General features: G+C 36.3%; 1 protein-coding gene across 1 annotated transcript in view; it reads left to right on the top strand.

The window, feature by feature from the left end:
- Positions 1-22339, top strand: part of RELN (reelin) — a 561009-nt gene that overhangs the window by 59396 nt on the left and 479274 nt on the right. Inside the window, exon 2 of the mRNA XM_060195660.1 lies at positions 9387-9497. Coding sequence (XP_060051643.1) covers positions 9387-9497 — 111 coding nt within the window. The remainder of the gene's footprint in view (positions 1-9386; positions 9498-22339) is intronic.

Genomic DNA, 22339 nt, shown 5'->3' with positions numbered 1-22339 from the left:
CATATTCATAGATTCCTGGTGCTAAGCTCTTTGCCAATTTAACACAAATGTGGGAGAGATATGTATAACCTTCTCAGCCTTTTGATCCCTGCTTATTTTTTATTTGAATAAAAGGCAGAGAAACTTCTGGATGAGGATAAGGTATATTAGTAACAAATTACTGACAGATTAATTTAGTCTCTATATAGACTATGCCTATGCATCTATATTTATATATACAAAGCAAACTCCATTTTGGGTAAAGTTAAGTGAAAATCAATCAGTTATTTATGGTTTTTAGTGTTATAATATTATTTTTCTTTCTTTCTTTTTTTTTTTTGCTTATCCTTTCAGGAGAAACCTCCATTTTCATTTATCTCTAGGAATAGCACTTGTTCTTTTAGAAGAAGTTATATTTCACTTGTATCAATAGTAACTACTGGACTACACTGCATCTTCAGTAACCTTTTATGTTGCTTTATGTTGTAGCAAATGTCTTTGTATAGCTAAATTCAATAAATTTTGATTGAGCTTTTCTGTACCATGCTTTATGGAAAGTGGAGTCTGAGCATGTGTTCTAAGGAGTCTGAGGGCTGTGGGGTCACAGAGAGGGGAGAGGTGATTTTCCACAGGAGGTCAGAAAAGACTTAATGAAAAATGTAGTATATTAAACTTGCCCTTGAAAAATGGGCAGGGTTTTAACAAAAGGAAACAGGGGAAATCATTCTAGGTGAGGACACTAAAGAAAGACAAGAAGATAGAGAAATAAAGGACATGTTCTGCATCAATTGGATCAGAGGGTATTTTCAACTGAAATAGTGTAATTTAACTGGAGAGATAGGTTATGCTCAGAACCTCAAGGTCTTTGCGAACTCATTGAGCATTTAGGATTGTAATCTGTGCGCAATGGGAAGCTAGTAATACCTGTTGAACAGACAATATTGTTACCTGGTAACATACATTTACTTTTCTGAGTATAGATAATAGAACATGAGCTCTCTGTTTTTCTTAAAATGTACTAGTTAAGTTTAAAATTCTATTTTTTAAATTTTTTAAAAATCTTTACTTATTGAATAGACAGCCAGAAATCAAGAGGGAAGGGGGTGGTAGAGAGGGAGAGAGACAGAGAGACACCTGCAGCTCTGCTTTATCATTTGCAGAGTGTCGGGCTGCGCAGCAGTTTTTCCCTTGCAGGTGGGGACCAAACTCGGGTCCTTGAGCATTATAATACATGCGCTCAACCAGGTGCGCCACCACTTGGCCCCTGAAATTCTATTTGTAATACATTCCTTTTCTTTATAATTACAGTAGCTGTTTATCTTCATAATATCTCAGTGCATATATATATATATACATATATATATGTATATATATATATACATATATATATGTATATATATATATATGATATGGCTTTAATGGAGAGAACATTTGAGGGAAGATTTTTATAAATTTTACCATGAAAACTTATAAAAGCATGAAAAGAAGTAAATCACATGGAAAATTGAATTAAGCAAATGTTTACCTGATTAAAATAATTGTATTATTATTTAGTGAAGGTGGAATGTGATTTTTACATAAACCTTTTTTTTACATAAATCTTTTGTGTCTGACATCAATAACTAGTTTGTTCTATCCCATAGTGGTGATGTATTTTAGTTTTTATAAAATATATTGAATTCATAGATTTAGAGAATTTGTAATAGGGAAATAGTTTTAACTAATTTTGTTTTAGCTTCCTAGTTAATAAAAGTCAAATGACAATGTTAACACAATTCTTAGCATCTGTGCTGTATATGCCGATGTGTATTTATTATGTATGTGTACATGCATATACATATGTAAATGTATATGTATTGCTTGGTTTTAATTCAAATGTGCTGCTTACTTTCTAGTGCATGTTCTGAAGCTTGAAAATGTTGGCGACATATTTTTCAGGAAAACACAGCTACTTAATACTGGAGCACTGTAGTCAGAGCAGCCTCAGTGCCTGAGAAAATTTGTGTGTGTGTGAGTGTGTGTGTGTGTGTGTGTGTGTTTAGGAGATCATGATAGACTAAACAGAGTTTGTAAGCTGAAAGAAGTAGTAGTATTTAATGAGAAGGGAATAAAGTGTTTCTGAGAAAGTTTCAGAGTGCCTTGTTCATTTTCAACATTTTGTGTAGATTGCTTATGTGCTCACTAGTTGTACTCTAGTAAATAGAGCATTATTGCTGCTGCAGATGTGCTACAGATATTCTGAAATATCTAACAAACTAGCAAGGAATTCAGGCTGTTAGGTGTTCTTTTTTAATATTTATTTATTTATTCCCTTTTGTTGCCCTTGTTGTAGATATTGTTGTTGTCATCATTGTTGGATAGGGCAGAAATGGAGAGAGGAGAGGAAGACAGAGGGGGAGAGAAAGATAGACACCTGCAGACCTCCTTCACTGCTTGTGAAGCAGCCCCCGTGCAGGTGGGGAGCTGGGGACTCGAACCAGGATCCTTACGCTGGTCCTTGTGCTTTGTGCCACCTGCGCTTAACCTGGTGCGCTACTGCCTGACTCACGTCAGGTGTTCTTTAAATACAGAAAGGGCACATTATCTTCTTGAGTAATGAGGAAATATCAAAGATATATCTAAAAAAAAAATCTCATGAAAGTCTGGGCAACATTTTCTTAAAAAAGAAGCCAATAAATTGTCCACATGTGGATTATGCATTACACCTACTTTAAGAAGGAAAAGTAATGCTTGGTCCATTGTCAAGAGAGTAGCATTAAAAATATTTATTTATTTATTCCTTTTTGCTGACCTTGTTGTTTTATTGTTGTAGTTATTGATGTTGTCGTTGTTGGATAGGACAGAGAGAAATGGAGAGAGGAGGGGAAGACAGAGAGGAGGTCTTGTGAAGTGACTCCCCTGCAGGTAGGGAGTGTGGGCTCAAACCAGGAACTTTACGCCTGTCCTTGCGCTTTGTGCCATGTCCACTTAACCCTCTGCGCTATTTTTAATGTAATTATTATTTATCCCCTAAAAGTACTTTAAAATTCCAACTCAGTCAGAAGCATCAGTTTCTAACAGAAAGTTTTTTCTTTATAATTTGTGTAAATATGCATGTGACATTTTTTAAAATGGTTTATTTTATCTACAAATGTTTTTTTTAACTGACATCTTTTTTGCACTTATCTTTCTTGCACTCTGGAAAATGTTTTAAATACAAACATTGCCAACTCTTCTGTCTTTTATTTCCATGTAGCTTTTCTAAGTAAGTTTTATATGATTAATAATATTTTGGATTCATAAAATACTTTCCTTCTAGAAATAAGTTGAAAATAAGACAACCTTGCACGTTCTTCAATGAATGAGTTATTCACTAATAAACATACCAATAAATGTTTATTAAGCAAAGATGAAAATTTTTTCAGACACATAATAATATATTACTGAACAAAACACCTGTAGAATAACATTGATAACAGTGGTCTGGGAGGTGGTGCAGTTGTTAAATTGCTGGACTCATAGGCATGAAGTCCTGAGTTCGATCCCCGGTGGCACATATACCAGAATGATATCTGGTTCTTCCTCTCTCCTATCCCTCTCATTAATAAAAATAAACAAAATTTTAAAAAGATGGTAAAAACATTAAAAAAGAATAATATTGATAAACAAAATTATTGTAGAGTAATTAAAATATCAATATAATATGCTAACAAGGGATTATTATTTATAGCAAAAATAGGGGACAAAGTGAAATCAGGTATGAGATATCAGGAATATGGGGATTATGAAGACCAAGAGACAAAAGATTATTTGCAGTTCATTTACTTGTTTAATCATTTTATTGGGGACTTAGTAATTTATAGTACAGTTGTTGATATTTGAGTATAATTTTTCATTGTCCTGTGATAGGTGTTTATATATCACTCTCAACTTCAATTTTTTTTTATTCATAAAAAGGAAACATTTTTATTGACAAAACCATAGGATAAGAGGGTACAACTCCACACAATTCCCACCACCTGATCTCTGTATCCCATCCCCTTCCCTCATAGCTTTCCTATTCTTTATCCCTCTGGGAGTATGGACCCAAGGTCATTGTGGGATGCAGAAGGTGGAAGGTCTGGCTTCTGTAATTGCTTCCCCGCTGAACATGGGCGTTGACTGGTCAGTCCATACTCCCAGCCTGCCTCTCTCTTTCCCTAGTAGGGTGGGTCTCTGGGGAAGCAGAGCTCCAGGACACATTGGTGGGGTTGTCTGTCCCGGGAAGTCTGGTTGGCATCCTGCTGGCTTCTGGAATCTGGTGGCTGAAAAGAGAGTTAACATACAAAGCCAAACAAATTGTTGAACATTCATGGACCTAAAGGCTGGAATAGTTCAGATGAAGAGTTGGGGGGTGGGGTACTCCATTTTGTAGATAGCTACTAGGCCTATATTAGTTATTCCAAAGTGCCTGTGGCTATACTAGTTTTTTTCCTCCTTAGCCTGAAATCTGATATGCAGGTGGATCTAAGTTATTGTCTGGGGAGATAATGTCATGGCTAGACAAAGTACCAGAAAGCTGGATCAGGGAAGAGAGTAGCTCCCTAATATGGGAAAGGGGTATGACTATTGTTGACTATAAACCCCATTGATTTGATTTGGTCTGGGGCCCTTATTCAGCTTAGGAGCCTATGTGATCTCTGCATCCCTGTAGATCTGAGCTCACATTCTGTGGTCATGAGTAGAAACATCCCAGCTGCCCCAATATCGACCCATCTTCCTCAGGTGTAGTGTAGGTTATGTTATCCATCTTCCCTTTGGAGGATGGAACATTCTTTACTGCTGTTGATCCAAGTTGAGGGCAAGATCCTATGGGGGGGCCCACAAAGGAGTCTATTTTGTTGTTCCTGATAGAGACACCGGTAACAATAGAGAGAGGGATTTATTTGAGGTCTAGGCCCGTCACACACCAGCACCCCAGCATCCCTCCCCTAACTCCCCTCACTTTAACTCCTTTCCCCAGAGCTCTTTGCTTTTGTGTAATACACCATACCCAGTACAAGTTCTAATTTGTGTTTTTCCTTTCTGTCCTTGTTTCCTAAATTACACCTGTGGGTGACATCATCTGGCATTCATTCTTCTCTTTTTGACTTATCTCACTTAACATGTTTTTTTCAAGTTATATCCAAGATGAGGCAAAGGAAATTACTTCATTGTTTTTAACAGCTGAGTATAATATTCTGAGTATAATAAGCATAATATTGTAGGTTCATCCATGTTGCAAATGACAGGATTTAATATCTTTGAATACTCAACTGGTTTTCCATTGTATTGTATTTACCACTTCTTTATCCATTCATCAGTTTTTGGTTATTTAGGTTATTTACAGATCATGGTCATTATGAACAACACTACAATAACACAGGAATATACATATATATGTGTATATATATATATATATATTTTTTTTTTTCCTGTTAGCATTCTTGTCTTTCCCAGGTAAATGCCTGAACTAGAGTAATGAGATCATGTGGAATTTCCATTTTTAATTTTTTGAGGGCTCTACACTGTTTTTCATAATGGCTACATCAATGTACATTACCACTAATAGTGCATAAAGATTACCTTTCCAATACTACTTTTTTTCCCTGCTCATCCTTATGAGGAGTATCTATCATTGTTTTTATTTGCATTTTTCTAATAATATGAAATGATGAGTTCATATGCCTACTAACTATCTATATGTCCTACTGGAGAAGTGTCTATTATAAGCCTTTGCCTATTTTTTATTGTTGAATTTTGTGAGTTCTTTGTATACTTTGGGTATTATGTCTTTTCAGATATATAATGTTTAAATATGTTCTCCTATTTAGTAGGATGATTTTTTATTTTCTGAAAGACTCTTCTGGTGTGAAAAAGCTTTTCAGTTTAATGTAGTGTCCTTTTTATATTAGATATGAGAGTAGACTCATCAAACTTTAGAGACAAAGAAAAAAAAAAGAGGGGAAATACATGGTAATACTTGGACTGGGTGTGGTATATTGCACCAAAGCAAAAGATTCTGGGAAGAAAGGCCCGGGAGAAGGCTGGAGAGGACAATGGGCAGTGTAGTTAGGGGAAAAGGCCTTAAGGTGGTGGGTGTTTCACAGACACTTATCTTGGGGAGATGAGAACTGTACCCATGTGCTACCAACTGTACTATAAATTATTATTTCTCCAATAAAGTGACATTGAAAAAAATCTCTAAGGTCAATGTCAAAAATTATATCATCTATGTTTTCTTCTATGCATTTTATGGTTTCAGATCTTCTATTCAAGTCTTCAATCATTTTTGAATTAATTTCTGTATATAGTGTTATATGGCTGTCTAGTTTCATTCTTTTGCATATGGCCATACAGTCGTACCAACATCATTAGTTTATTTTTTCTAATTTATTCTTATTTTTATAAAATTTCTTTTTTTAAGATTTTATTTATTTATTAATGAGAAAGATAGGAGGAGAGAGAAAGAACCAGATATCACTCTGGCACATGTGCCGCCAGGGATTGAACTCAGGACCTCATGCTAAGAGTCCAAAGACTTATCACTGCGCCACCTCCCAGACCACACTATAATGTTTATTTCTAAAATATATTTATTTAAATTTGATAGGACAGTTGAGAAGTTAAGAGGGAAGGGGTTATAAAGAAGAAAGAGAGATAAGTGCAAGGGCCCAGAAGGTGGCGCATTTGGTTAAGCACTCACATCACAGTGCGCAAGGACCCAGTTCGAGCCCCTAGTCCCCTCCTGCAGGGGGAAAGCTTCACAAGTGGTGAAACGGGGCTGCAGGTGTCTCTCTGTCTCTCACCCTCTCCATCTGCTACTCCCCTCTCAATTTCTCTCCGTCTTTATCTAATAATAAATAAATAAAAATATTTAATAAAAAGATATCTGCAGCATAGCTTCACCACCTGTGAAGCTTCCCCAGCTGTAGGTAGGGACCAGATGTTCTTGGTTGTTTTGTCTTTTTTTATTCCTTTTTTTTTTTTTTAATTTTGCCTCCAGGGTTATTGCTGGTGCTTGGTACGGTGCCAGCACTACAAATACACTGCTCTTGGTGGCCTCCCCCTCCCTTTTTATTCAATAGGACGGAAAGAAATAGAGAAGGGGAGAGAAAGATAGATACCTGTAGGTAGACCTTCTTCACCGCTTGTGAAGGGCCTCCCTACAGGTGGGGAGCTGGGGTTCAGACCCGGATCCTTACACGGCTCCTAGTGCCTAGTACTGTGTGTGCTCATCTAGGTGTGCCATCACCTGCACCTGCCAACATTATTTCTTAAGGAGATTTTTTTTTTTTTTTGCTCCATTGTAAATTCTAAACTTCTTTGTCATGTACTAGTTGTCTATATATGTGTAGTTTATTTCTGGGCTCTAAATTCTACTCCATGGATCTGTGTGTAATAATAATACTGTATTTCTGTATTTTCAGTTTTGCTCTTTTTCTGTGAAGAATGCCCATGGAATTTTTTGATAGCAATTAAATTGAATTTGTTCATTAATTTAAGTAATAGCCACTTAACAAAGTTGATTTTCCCAATCCATGAGCATGGACTATCTTTTCTTTGTGTCTCCTATTTCTTTCAACCATATCCCATAACTTTTAACGTACAGGTCTGTCAGTTCTTTGTATAAACTTATTCCATAATACTTAAGTTTTGGTTGTTTTCCAAGTTTCTCTTCTGCTAGGTCATTAGTAGCATATAGTAGTACACAGTAGATATAGTATAGAGTAGTAGTAGTATAGAGTAGAAACAATAGTTACAGATTACAGGTGTTCTGAAATTTCCTTTTTGTTATTTCTAATAGACAATTACTCTGTTGATAATTCTAATGGTTTTTATAGGTTTCTCTGGAGTTTTCTCTAAATATTATCATACAACTTAGAAGTAGTGATAGTTTCACTTCTTCCTTTCTGATTTGAGTTTTACTTAATATCCTTTTAATGTCTGATTGCTCTTATTAGACCTTCTAACACTGTGCTGAAAATAGTGGTGAGAATGGACATCACTACTTGTTCTTGATCTTGAAGTGTCCCCTCTGTAGGTGGGGAGCAGAGGTTCAAATCTAGATCCTTGCACAGGTCCTTGGGCATAGTACTATGTGCGCTTAACAGGGTGTGCCACCACCCGCCCCTGGTTAAGTGTTTATATAATGCAAGGATGCTGAATCTTTTTAAATGTTTTCTCTGTAATTCTTAAGAATGTCTTTTTTTCCCTTCCTTTTCATGTTTACTAATGTTGACTCATCCTTGTATTCCTGGAATAAAACCCATCTGATCGTGGTATCCAATTCTTTTAATGTACTGTTAAATTTATATTGCCAATATATTGCTGAATTGATTTGTACCTATATTTATCGGAAGTATTGTTCTATAGTTTTTGTTTTTGGTGATGTCCTGTGTCTGGTTTTGTATTATGTAATGTTGAGTTCATAGAACATGCTTTATAATTTTCCTTCCTTTTCAATTTTATGGAAGCATTTGGGAACTAAAACTATTGATTATTCTCTAAAAGTGTGGTTGAAGTCATGGGGTTTTAAAACTGTTTAAAACCTTTTGAATTGAAGAATTGTTGATTTACAAGATTATTGTTGGACTTTTGCTTGTTGAAACATTTTTTTGTATTTATTTTATTTATTCCCTTTTGTTGCCCTTGTTGTTTTATTGTTGTAGTTATTATTGTTGTCGTCATTGTTGGATAGGACAGAGAGAAATGGAGAGAGAAGAGGAAGACAGAGAGAGGGAGAGAAAGATAGATACCTGCAGACCTGCTTCACCATTTGTGAAGCAACTCCCTGCAGGTGGGGAGCCAGGGCTCAAACCGGTCCTTATGCTGGTCCTTGTGCTTTGTGCCACCTGCGCTTAACCCGCTACGCTATAGCCCGACTCCCCCAACATTTTTATTTCCAATGTCCTGGGTCTGTTCAGGCTTTCTGGTTTTTTTTATTGTTATTGTTGTTGTTGTTCCATATTCAGTCTTGTAATATCAAAATATACAGTGTATCTTATTATTCTTATTTTAAAATATGAAGTATTAAAATGCTTTATTTCATTGCTCAAACTCCAGCAATGGTTTTGACTGCCTTGGTGGGAGGAGCAATACTAGTTATGCATACTACATTATTTGCAGATGAGTTTTCACAAAGTTGGAAAAGTGTAAATTAATGCAGAAAGGCAGAACTGATGTACTAAATTTAGAACCAGCAATTATAGACATTGGTGTTATGAGCTTTCTCTTTGCTCCTCTGTAATTTCTTATAAGAAAAAAATACCAAGTTGGGGTGGTATGAAATAATTTGTTAGTCATGAGTAATAATTGTTTTGACAATGTCTAACACTTCAGAAATGCATCTCATTATTCTCACCATATTAATTGATGTTTCCTTATTCTTTTTCCTCCTTGTATTTCAGTGACTATTTCAACAAGCACCTTCTTTGATGGTTTGCTGGTGACAGGACTATACACATCTACAAGTGTTCAGGCTTCACAGAGTATTGGAGGTTCCAATGCTTTTGGGTTTGGTAAGTCAATCTTGTTATAAGAAACCAGTAACTGTGGATATTTTATATAATTATATTTCTTTTAAAAGTATTTTGTGGAATTATAAGTATACATACTCCATGAGACAAAAGTCTATATGACGGCCAAGTAATCTCAGAAAATTCTTAATTTTGAAGTCTATAATATGTAATGCTGTGAACATGTCAAGTTGGACATAAGCAGACCTTACACAACATCAAATAAATGCAAATTTAACATATCAGTTTATGTAATTCATGAGATAATTGACTTTAATATGGAAAGACTTCTTCCATAGAGATGAGAAAGAGTTGCATTACCAACGCTGATAATATGTTTAATATTTATTACTGGGTATTTATTAAATAAATTATTTTTAGCTACTTTTGAAATATGAAAGAGAACCTCCTTTACGTCCAGCCCAGTAGTCTCGATGACTCATTGATTGATGTCAGAGCAGTAATGTTGATTATTGACTCTGTTGGCCCAAGATAAGGTTCACAGCCTTGGGGCTTTAAAAAAACCTGGAAGTCATTTAATCATCCTGTTAAGTTATTTGACATCGAGACTTTGCCTGCTCTTACAAGATCCTAGAAAATCACCTATAAACTATTGGTAACTACCTCTAAGGTTTAATCCTCTAAGGTTTAATCCTCAAGAAAGTTCCCTTTAGGTAAAAAATTCCACCTTTAGCCCCATCCTTTTTGTACATTTCTTACTTGCAAAAGTAAAAGATTAGATTACAATCATATGTGTAATATGTATATGATATTTTATTCTCTTACAGAAGCCATAAGCAGACTTAGTAGACTTAACAAATCAACAATGATAAAATTTTGTTGAATCTGAGTTTTACACTATTATTTCTATAACTATATATATATATATATTTGCTCATTTCTTTATGGTCCTGCCTTTTTTCCCCTTTCTACACCTGTTACTGTTTCCAAATGTCCTTCCTTTTCTTGTCTCTCTCTGGGTTCTGGTGGAATTGGAATTCAGACCCACTGGTCATCTTCTCCTATCATTTCTCGCCCTTTGGGAGTATGGACATAAATTCTTTATGGAGTGCAGAAGGTAGGAGGAGTTCTGGCTTCTGTAATTGCTTCTCTCCCAGACATGGATGTTGGCAGGTCAATACACACCCCAAACCTACTTCAAATAGACATTATTTAAATAATTATGCAAATAAAACCTTTTAAGTGTAGCAGAGAAGAGTACTGAGTTCTGGGAAAACATATGGCAGAGAAACAAGATTTAGTCTGAACAAACTGTGGCATAGTTACAAACGATTTTCCTGGGGAAATGGTACTAAACTGAGGTGTGATGGATGAGTAGGAAGCTACAGGTATGTGAATGGTGGGGTACCCATACCTAAGGAAAGGAACAGTAGATACAAGATTCAGTGTAGGGATATACTGACTCCATTCTAGAAATTATAAGAAAACCTTTCAGTTACTGGATCTAGATTCAAGAGGGAAAGGGACAAGGCTGGATAGGAGACCAGAGCCTATTTAGGAACTTGAGAAGAAAAAGCTACAGAAAATTTTGAACAGCTTTGTATGTAACTGAAAAATTGCACAAGACTTTATAAACTGAGGTGAGGAAGAAAGAACTGCATTATTTGAATCAGGCTGGTACTGCACCTAGTTGAGAGTACACACTGCCATGTGAAGGACCTGGGTTGAAGCCCCCTGTCACCACCTGTCGGGAATTGGTAGTTTCAAGAGTGGTAAAGCAGAGTTACAGGTGTCTCTTTTTCTCTCTTCCTCTCTGTCTTCCCTTTCCCTCTCAATTTCTCTTTGTCATATCATAAAAGAAAGAAGGAAGGGAAGAAAGAAAAAGAGAAAGGACAAGAAAGGACTACATCAACAAAGGTGGTCATGTTTTGAACAGCTTCTTATTTTATTTATTCATTTTTTTAAATATATTTTTTTAATTTTTATTTATTTTATTTATTTATTCCCTTTTGTTGCCATTGTTTTTTTATTGTTGTAGTTATTATTGATGTCGTCGTTGTTGGATAGGACAGAGAGAAATGGAGAGAGGAGGGGAAGACAGAGAGGAGGAGAGAAAGATAGACACCTGCAGACCTGCTTCACCGCCTGTGAAGCGACTCCCCTGCAGGTGGGGAGCCGGGGTTCGAACCGGGATCCTTATGCCAGTCCTTGTGCTTTGCGCCACCTGCGCTTAACCTGCTGCGCTACAGCCTGACTCCCTATTTATTCATTTTTTATATCTCTGGGTTTCACCACTCTGGTATGACCTTTTTCAGACAGAGATGGAAAAAGTGAGAGATCACAGCATGGAAGCTTCCTTCAAGGCAATAGAGGCAGGGCTTGAACCTGGGCTACACACATGGTGAAGCAGTGCATTATTCAACTGAGTTATTTTACCAGCCTCTGCCTTTTATTTTTTATTTTTTTATTATTTATTTTCCCTTTTGTTGCCCCTGTTGTTTTATTGTTGTTGTAGTTATTGTTGTTATTGATGTCGGCTTTGTTAGATAGGACAGAGAAATAGAGGAGGGGAAGACAGAGAGGGGGAGAGAAAGATAGACACCTGCAGACCTGCTTCACCACCTGTGAAGCGACTCCCCTGCAGGTGGGGAGCCGGGGCTCGAACCAAGATCCTTATGCCGGTCCTTGAGCTTTGCACCACATGTGCTTAACCTGCTACTCTACCGCCCAACTCTCTGCCTTTTATTTTAAAGCTATCATTCTATGCAACCAGGTGGTAACACACCTTGTTGAGCACAAATGTTACCTCAAGCCTTTGGTCCCCACCTTCAAGGGGGGAAGCTTCATGAACAGTGAAGCAGTGCTACAGATGTCTCTTTCTTTCACCTTTTTTTTTTTAATCTCCCTACCCCCTTTCAATGTCCCTCTGTCCTATCAAATAAAAAGCAAATAAAAAGTGAAATAAAAGGTCACCAGGAGTGGTAGATATGTTCTTTAGGCACTGAACCCCAGTGATAATCCTGGAGGCAATTAAAAGAAAAAGAAAAAAAATGAGAGTGAGGGAGGGAAGGAAGGAGGAAAGAGAGAGAGAGAGAGAGAGAGAGAGAGAGAGCGAGCACTTTAGCATCATATAGAGAACAGATTGTAGGGTCCAAGACAGTATGTAGAAAGTCTGTTCATGGATGATATACTAGGAAATGCAGGAGTGCAGGCCATTATCAGCAATGGGAAGTGGGATTATGTAGAAGGGGGAAGGGTTGGGTCAGAGTCATGCAGATCTGCTTTCAGACCTGATCTTTACTTGTCACGTGCCTAGACTAAGCTGCTTAGTGGCTTTACGCACAGTTTCCTCGGCTGTGCAATGGTGATGATAATGGCATCTACTTCATAAAATGTTAAGTAGTCATGGAATTAAAGGAGGTGATTTATGTAAAGTTATTAGCACATAGAAAACAGTAGAACTAGGTTCTACAAAATGGAATATAGATTCATATCTATAAGGTAAATATATATACATATGTATGTTTATATTCCAAATAGCCCCCAAAGACCCTGTGCCTTCACTAATCACTGTTAACCCTTTCCTCTGATATCCACTATGGTTTCCAGAATTTGAGTCAGTTTGGTTATTATATTTTTCAAAACCTTTTTCTTTTAGTTATATTCTTATTATTTTTATTCTCTATGCCTCCAGGGTTATTGCTGGGGCTCGGTGCCTGCACTACGAATCCACAGCTCCTGGAGGCCATTTTTCCCATTTTGTTGCCCTTGTTGTTATCATATTATTATTGTTGTCATTGCTGTTGTTGTTGGAAAGGACAGGGAGAAATTGAAAGAGAAGGGTATGACAGAGAGAGGGAGAGAAAAATAAACACCTGCAGACCTGCTTCACCATCTGTGAAGCAACCCCTCTGCCGGTGGAGAGCCGGGGGCTTGAACTGGAATCCTTAATCTGGTCCTTGTGCTTTGCGCCATGTGAGCTTAACTCACTGCGCTACTGCCTGACCACCTGTTTTAGTTATATTCTTATATATGAATGAGCCTACTTTGCAGTTGACTGTAACTTCTTTTCTTACTTTTCTTAGCATGAGAAGTTCCATCTATTTTGTCTCAAACTACACAGTGCCATGATTTTAATGATCAAGTAATATTCCACTGAGTGTATAGTTCATAGCTTCTTTAGCCAGTAATTTTTGATGGGTATTTAGGTAGACTCCATATTTTGGTTATTATAGATACTACACTTATGAACATAGGGGTGCGTATATCCTTCTGAATTAGTGTCTTTATGTCCTTTGACTGTATACTGTGGTGACTTCTAAAGCTATAAAAAGGTAATTCCACTTGAACTGGAATGCATTTGATTGGTTTTAATGGCATTTAGCCTTTCAATCACTATTAATCTGTATCATTGGGTTGATGGTCCAAAGAGATTTCTGAACAAGAATGGATCCCACTGATGGTCATTTGGCTTCCATAACTAATGGCAAATGACTTTTATATGTTAAGAAATTTTTTAAATTTACAGTAATATTCAATAATTTTATGTGTATTCATATGAGTGATAACTAATCATAAAATAAAAGTGGTATGCCTGGGTATTATTAAACAGGTAATCTTCCTAAATAGTACTTTTGAGTAGAAATAAGGGGGTAAAGTGAGCTTTAAGATAAATGGTCATTTGTAGAAAAAAGAATAAATTAATTTTGGTATTTTTTGTTTCTAAAATGTTCTTTATAATAAACAACAAAATTAAGATGATTTTATTTAGCAGCACAGAGGTGAGAAAGTAGAGAACTAATAAAAGGTGAAATATAAAAGCGTTCTATCATTTGGAAACTTGGCAGACATGGTAGTATATGACTAAAATAATGTGACATTATTTGAGCTAGAACAAAAGAATTATTAAATACATAATCTATCTTTAGATTCTGACTTTTTTGAAGTGTTAAATAAACATGATATGTTTGGCATCTCTTCAGCATTTCACAGGGTTTTGTGATGTATTAAACTGGTCTGATAATAAGGCGAAGTAAAGCATATTGCTGATGCAAAAAAGATACTTCTAGAAGTTTTTTTTCCTAGAGTTTATTTTAATTTTATTAATTATATTAAAATAATAGCCACTTAAAAACCCAAAATGTATATATGAACCATCAAATTAAGGTCATAATTATTTGTAAAATACTGCTGTATGAATGTAATTCCACTAATGTAACTACAACATTTTATGCAAAACCAGAATTCTTTCGAATGCATGCCTCACTGACCAAAAGTAGATAAATGCCTAATAGCCAGAAATACATTAAGACAATAGTTATGCAAAAGATGTCTTTATGCCAACAATACATGATTTGAAATACCTAATTTTGCTTGTCAATATAAGAAAATATGCTGCCCTAGGAAAGTGTGATGTTTAATTATGGATATCTCTTTGTGCATCCCAGGCAAAAATTCTTCCATCTTGTCTTTGGCATTGAATTCCTGCTCAGTCATGTAAATCTTCAAGGCTCATTGTGGTTATTCAATGAAGGATTATTTGAATATCCTTTCATACAAAATTGTTCCTTTTCCAGAGGCTAAAATGCATTTTTTTTCCTTAGTGTTGAGTATTCTGGCTCTCAAAATATTTTACTCAGTTCTTGGTATTTTTTTGCATTAAAACCTGAGAATCAGGCTTGCAGTTCTAATGCATAGCAGGGAAACTTAAATCACTAGACCTTGCATAATTTTGACTTTTGTGCCTTTCAATTCCTAGATAATATTGTTCAGTTGATGCATAAAACATTTTATGTTTTTTACTTAAACTTTTATTATTCCCTGAATGTTTCATTTCTTGTTTAAAAGTAATAATTAAACAGCCAATAACTTGTTAATTTAAAAAACTCCTAAATATGGCAAGATTTGATACAATTCAAATTGGGAGAGTATGGGAGATATAGTGGACAGACCCAGTGTTTTCTGTTTAACTTTCATTTATTCAGTCATGTCATATTTTAATAGAGAGCAGACAACTAAAGTAAACTTTTGGTATTACAGTATTAGCTTTAAGTTATACTATTACCTTTTTAATTAATATGCTTTCCTAGGCTCTTGGCTATTAGCTACATTTTACCGTTTGATGTTGTCTGTATCACTATGAATACTGAATACATATGATATGAATACAAATACATATTTAGGATCTAATATTTAGAGTAAGCAGTCACCAACAACTTCTGTAGGGTGGAGGGTAAATAGCATAATGGTTATGCAAAGAGTCTCTCATGCCTGAAGTTCCAAAGTCCCAGGTTCAGTTTCCTGTACCACCATAAACCAGAACTGAGCAGTTACAAAAAAATTCTTTATAGCAATGTTTGTTTACCAGCCTGTATTAGACAAAATTACTCATAATGATCTTGTGAAATCTATGTCATCTGTCTTTTTACAAAGAAATAATGCCTTGTAATACACTTCAGGGATTTTTAAATATACTGACAAACTCAGAGGCATGACCTTTTATTGAGTATGGTAAATGATGTATAATTAACAAGACAATTCCAGGTTAATTAAACAAATTACTCTAGTCAGTGATACAAGGAGCATAGCTGACAAGAGATGAAATTGCCATTAATTTTTCCTACTTACAAGGTATTAACCCAAATTTGGTCTTTACTTATTCTATTTGAATGTGCCAATATTACATTCATTAAGAAATAGAATTTTCTCATTTATATTCAACATGTGACTGAGAATTCATAATCCCTAAATAGCTAAGGGATAAAGCAGTTGATTTAATCAGTTAACAAATTTCTAAAGCAAATGTTCATGGGCATGAAATCAGGGCCAACTAGAGGAGCTCATGGAGAATGATGGCTGAGAGGAATGGTTCCTTACATGAGTTCTAAAATGAGGCACTTCAAGTTCTGCTTCACACACTTTCGTTCTGTATCTGTACCTGCATCTGTAAAATGAGGATGATAGTAATGGTATCCTTCAGCATGATGGCTGGATTAAGTAAGATTATTCAAGTGCTTGATGACATCGTGCACTCAAGAGAAGTGTTACTTGAAAGCTCAAAAAGTTAAAAAAATTTTCCTTTAACTTGGGAACAATGCAAAGACAGCTTAAATGTCACAAAATTTGAAAGACATATTCATATTTAGAAGGGGCAAATTATCCTAGTTTCTTTTTCATGGGATTTAAAACTAATGTAGGCCTTTATGAGAGTATGGTTCTGCTCTCATGACCCAATATATGGGCAGGAAGTAAAATTTAGGAAGGACAAGTAGTGGCTATTACAGGAGATAAATATAAGTATGTTGAGTTAAGCCAGGTGTTTTGACATCATATTCAGTTCTTACATACTTGAAAATATAATTTATATAACATAAAACTTATCATTTGTAAGTGTACATTTCAGTATACTTACAAAGTTTTACAAAAAAGACCATGGTCTGCTACCAGAACATTTCATTATGTCCCAGAGAAGTCCAGACCATTAACAGTTACTCCTCCCTCCAGTCCCCAGAAACTACTAATTAGCAATCACGTATTGTTCTAACAAAATTCTTGATTAGGTAATTTTATAGCTGTGAGAACATTACAGAATATAATTACACAGATCCAGATGATACTTCGTACTATATACCTAGACTATACAGTATATAGCCTTTTGGAATTACATTTGTATGTAGTCTGTCCCTGATCTAAAAGTTATTAAACAAAACATGTCTGTATTTTCTGTCTCTATGGATTTTCCTCTTTTGAAAATTTCATAGTAAATATAATTACTCGATATATAACTTTTGTGTCTGACTTCCATCACCTAAATACTGCTCTTAGTATTTATTTATGTGTAAATATATATATTTGCTTATCACTAAATAACACTGCAGTGTATAGGTACTACATTTATTTACTGGATGAACTTTTTGAAGATTTCAGATTTCTAAAAAGGAGTTAGGGCTAAACATATTGGGAAAATTAAGGTGAAAGGAGGATACAAAGCAATAAAATCACCAAATTACTGAAGTATACATTAGTAATTCTAGAATTGATCCCCTGAAGATCCAATTACATAGTCTGTTCTCTCTTTCAGACCTAAAAAATTTTAAATTTAGATGGATTTTTTTCTCTGATTCTCTTCATATCAATCAAGAGAGATTGTCCAGTATGGTATGTTTTTACCTTAACAGTTTGACTTCAGCTTCCACCAGAAAATACAAGCTATAATGAGCAATAAAATTTACTTACTAATACAGGATCTTGAAACAGAGATTCATCAATTCCAGTGCAATACTTCATAAACGGGATTCAAGACACATGTGAACCCCTGAGAACTCTGGGCATTTATCCTCTGCAGTGGCTCAGAAGAATATTGTGCAGGAAAGAAGGAGAGAGACCAGACAAGTTGCTTGAGATTCCAAGATCTCCAATTTATTATTTTATACTTTCCATAGGCTCAAATATGGTGTTTTAAAAAATAGCAAAACCAATAACATTTTATTTAATTTTTATTTATAAAATGGAAAGACTGACAAAACCATAGGATAAGAGGGGTGCAGTTCCACACAGTTCCCACCACCAGAACTCTGTATCCCATCCCCTCCCCTGATAGCTTTCCTATTCTTTATCCCTCTGGGAGAATGGACCCAGGGTCATTATGGGGTGCAGAAGGTAGAAGATCTGGCTTTTGTAATTGTTTCCCTGCTGCACATGGGTGTTGGCAGGTCGATCCATACTCCCAGCCTGTCTCTCTCTTTTCCTAGTGAGTCAGGGCTCTGGGGAGTGGGGCTTCAGGACACATTGGTGATATTGTCTGTCCAGGGAAGTACAGTTGGCATCATGGTAACATCTGAAACCTGGTGGCTGAAAAAAAGAGTTAACATATAAAGCCAAACAAATTGTTGACTAATCATGAACCTAAAGGCTGGAATATTATAGATGAAGATTTGGGGTCTCTGTTTTAGAAATAGCTAGTAGATCTATTTCAGGTATATTCTAAAGGGCCCATGACTATACTAGTTTTTTCCTGAACCTGACATCTGATATGCAGATGGACCAAAGTTATTGTCTGGGGAGATGATGTCATGGCTGGAAAAAGGACTAGAAAGCTGGATCAGGGAAGAGAGTAGCTCCCAAATATGGGAAAGGTGTATATATATATATTGTTAACTGTGAACCCCATCAATTTGATCTGGGGCACATATTCAGCATAGGAGCCTATGTAACCTTTACATCCTGTAGGTCTGAACTAGCATTCTGTGATCATGAGTAGGAACATTCCAAGTTGCACCAATTTTAGGAGCCACCTTCCTCAGGTGGTAGAGTATGCTATCCAGCCTCCCTTTGGAGGATGGAACATTCTCTACCATTGTTGATCCACATTTAGGGCAAGGTCCTATAGGGCCCCCAAAGGGGTCCATTATGTTGTTCCTGATAGAGATGACCAGTGATAATGGAGAGAGGAATCTATTCAAGGTCTAGGTCCATCATGTCTGTGTGGGAATCCAAGAACTCTCCTACTAGGGCCCTAGATGATGGAGTGGCCTGATAGTGACTAAAGAGTCATCATTAAAGTACGCCAGTCTTTTGCCCTTATTCAGCTTTTGTAGTCCTGACTTTGATAAGCTTAGCTTTGGAGTGACTGAGGGAAGTGTAATAGGAAGTAAGTGAGGAGGGTATCTATGTGTAAATAGAATCTATTTAATTATGTACTTTATGGTGTCTTTTTAGGTCTTCCTATTTGCTTGCTTCATTTATTGACTCACTGTAAACTGTTGTGTACTTTTGCTTTAAGGTATGTATTTTGCTCTAATTTATGGATACATGTGAACATCTGCCCTATCTCATGGGACCTGGTCTATATCTAAATTTGGGGGCTTTGATAGGAAGTGAACCACCTGAAATGGAATTAAGGAGTCCTATGAGAAAGGAAAGGTCTCACCTGAGTAATGAGTAATGAAGGGTTGAGATTCCATGCCTGATTTCTCTGGACACAGTCTGAAGTGAAGCATGCTGAGGTGGTACTCGTTGCATTGATTAGGCTGGGATCAGCAGATGCATTAATAGTTGGTTACTACATAGCTATTAAGAACAATGAACCCACCTTCTCTGACCCATCTTAAAAGGAGGTAGAAGGAATTATGTTAAGTGAGCTAAGTCAGAAAGAGAAAAACGAGTATGGGGTGATCCCACTCATAAACAGAAGTTGAGAAAGAACAGAAAGGGAAACTCAAAGCAAGATCTGACTGAGTTTGGAGTAGGGCACCAAAGTAAAAATCTCTTGGTAGAGGGTGAGAGTAGATGTAGTAGATGTTCAGCTTCACTGTGGAGGATGGAGGGACCCAAACAATCCTTTGGTGGTGGGAATGGTGTTTATGTACACTCCTATTAACTTGTAGTCTCATAAATTGTTGGTATGCTTCTAAAAACCCCTTCTGTTTCATTAGTTTAATACCTCCTGCTTAACACTGTATTCTATTTACATAACTACTGTATTCTATTTATGTAACCACTGCTATGGTCTATTTACATAAATCACTTTTACATTTACATAAAGCACCACCTTCCCTCCAGGGCATTGGTGGTTCAGTGGTAGAATTCTTGCCTGCTCCACCCCCTCTCCTTGTCACACCCTGATTTTCACCAGTCACTTTTCTCTCCACCCTCTGTATGTCACATCTTGTTTACACCCTACTTGGAAAGTATGTAAGGACAACATTGTTCGTTTTAGTTAGTTGGTAGTTGTGTTAGTTTTAGTCTAGCTCGGCTTAGATTGCGCTGCATCCTGCATGAATCAAGAGATACTGCGTACAGCTCAACCATGAGTCCCTGGTCGTCTGTCTCCTCTCGCAAAGCCAGCCTGACAATAAATCACTAATTAATATGAGGGGAAAAACTGATTGAATGTCTCAAACCTTTTAATGCACAGACCACAGGCTGAGTATATTTCCAGTCAAAGGACTTACGACTTCAAACATGTAATCAGACTGAATTTTAACAGTGTTCTCAAATTGTTAGTACATTTCTTATAACGACTTGTTCTTTAAAATGTTGATTGTGATTAAAGCTTAGACCAGGGAGAACAGAGGCAATCAGTGGCATTACTATATAAGACACAGCTATATATAAGTAACATCAAAGGACATAAATTATGGTGATGTTGTGTATGATATAGCAAATCCTAACAATGGAATTTTTAAAGTTAACCCAATTGACAAATAATGTGATTATATCAATAACTACCTTTTGCCTTCTTAAACTCTAAGATAGCAGGAACCTCCTGCTTCCTTTATAGAGCCCATATTTCCCCCAGTCATGGAACCTCCAGGGTAGAGCTCACTTCCCTTTATGCTTCTCTCAATTCATACCAAATCGTTAACATTTATCAAGCTTTTATTATGTGCCAATTATGTGCAGGTATTAACTCATTTTTACCTTTAAAAAAATCCCATTCTAACTATTCTCAGACACTTAAAGAAGATAAGTATCTAGGGAGTTGCAAAGTCATAGTTACCCTCAGCCTTAGTTTCTCACTAAGTTCCCCATAAGGCTCAGGTCACCTTTAGTTTATTTCTATTACCTCCAAAACAATGTTTTTTTAAGGGGATAAATGTTTCCAAAACAATCTTTATCGAAAAAAATTACCTTATTAAGGGCCAAGTGCTGGCACAACTGGTTAAGTGCACATGTTCAAGGACCCAGGTTCAAGCCCCTGATTCCCACCTGCAGGGGAAAAGCTTTACAAGTGGTGAAACAGTGTTGCAGGTGTCTCTCTCCCTCTCCAGCTCCCCCTTCATTTACAGTTTCTCTCTGATAATAATAATAATAAATAATAATAACATTCTTTCATTGTAGCTCTGCCTGTCTCTAACCTTAGGATCTTCCAGATCTCTTTCCATCCCTTTCACATCACCTAGTCCCACCACATATATTCCTGTACATCAGTCATAGTGATGCATAAACTTCTAAAGTTCCAGAAGCTTTAAATCTAGATGTTCTCGTTTACAGTGCTTGGAACTCCTTCTGACTGTCTACTGTGCAGCCATCTTGCCACCCTTTAGTTCCTGTGCTATGACTCACACTCTTCATTAAGTTTTTGTGACTCCTTTCTGCTTCTCTTTGGTTCCCACCTTTGTGGAGCTCTTTGCTCCCTCCTTCATGCTTCCTCTCTTGTCTGGCCTCCACCTGTACTCTTTAACAACCTATTAAATTTATGCATTTTTAAAACATTTATACCTGTTTGAGGGAAAGAACCTAATCATCTTCACTCCCATGGCATACAAGTTCTCAGTAAATATTTATTGAATGAGTAAATAAATAAAATATTTGAAGTTTCATAAAGTATTTTATTACTGAGCTGCTACTAGTAACTATGTTTGTGTACAAGGGTATGGATAAGGAAAAAAGAGATAATTTAATTGTCTTACATTTTGAGGATGTTTCTGAGTATACACACAAACATGTATACATACTCAACTATGCAGACATTTATAACTTTACACATACCTGTACAATTTCTCATTTGATGATCCAGGTAGCCCACATCTTTATTACTTTTTCTTCTGGACGTGGCAGGCTCTTAGAGTTTTCATGTACACTGACTTTATAGGAATATATATGTGTGTGTGTGTGTGTGTGTGTGTGTGTGTGTGTGTGTGTGTGTGTATAAAATTTTATTTATAAAAAGGAAACACTGAAAAACCATAAGATAAGAGGGGTACAACTCTGCACAATTCCCGCCACCAGAACTCTATTCCATCCCCTGTCTTGATAGCTTTCCTGTTCTTTAACCCTCTGGGAGTATGGACGCAAGGTCATTGTGGGATGCAGAAGGTGGAAGGTCAGGCTTTTGTAATTATTTCCCTGATGAACATGGGTGCTGACAGTCTATCCATACT

This window comes from Erinaceus europaeus, chromosome 8 (assembly GCF_950295315.1).
Source record: "Erinaceus europaeus chromosome 8, mEriEur2.1, whole genome shotgun sequence".
Taxonomy (NCBI): Eukaryota; Metazoa; Chordata; class Mammalia; order Eulipotyphla; family Erinaceidae; genus Erinaceus; species Erinaceus europaeus.
This window is presented reverse-complemented; position numbering and strand designations above follow the sequence as displayed.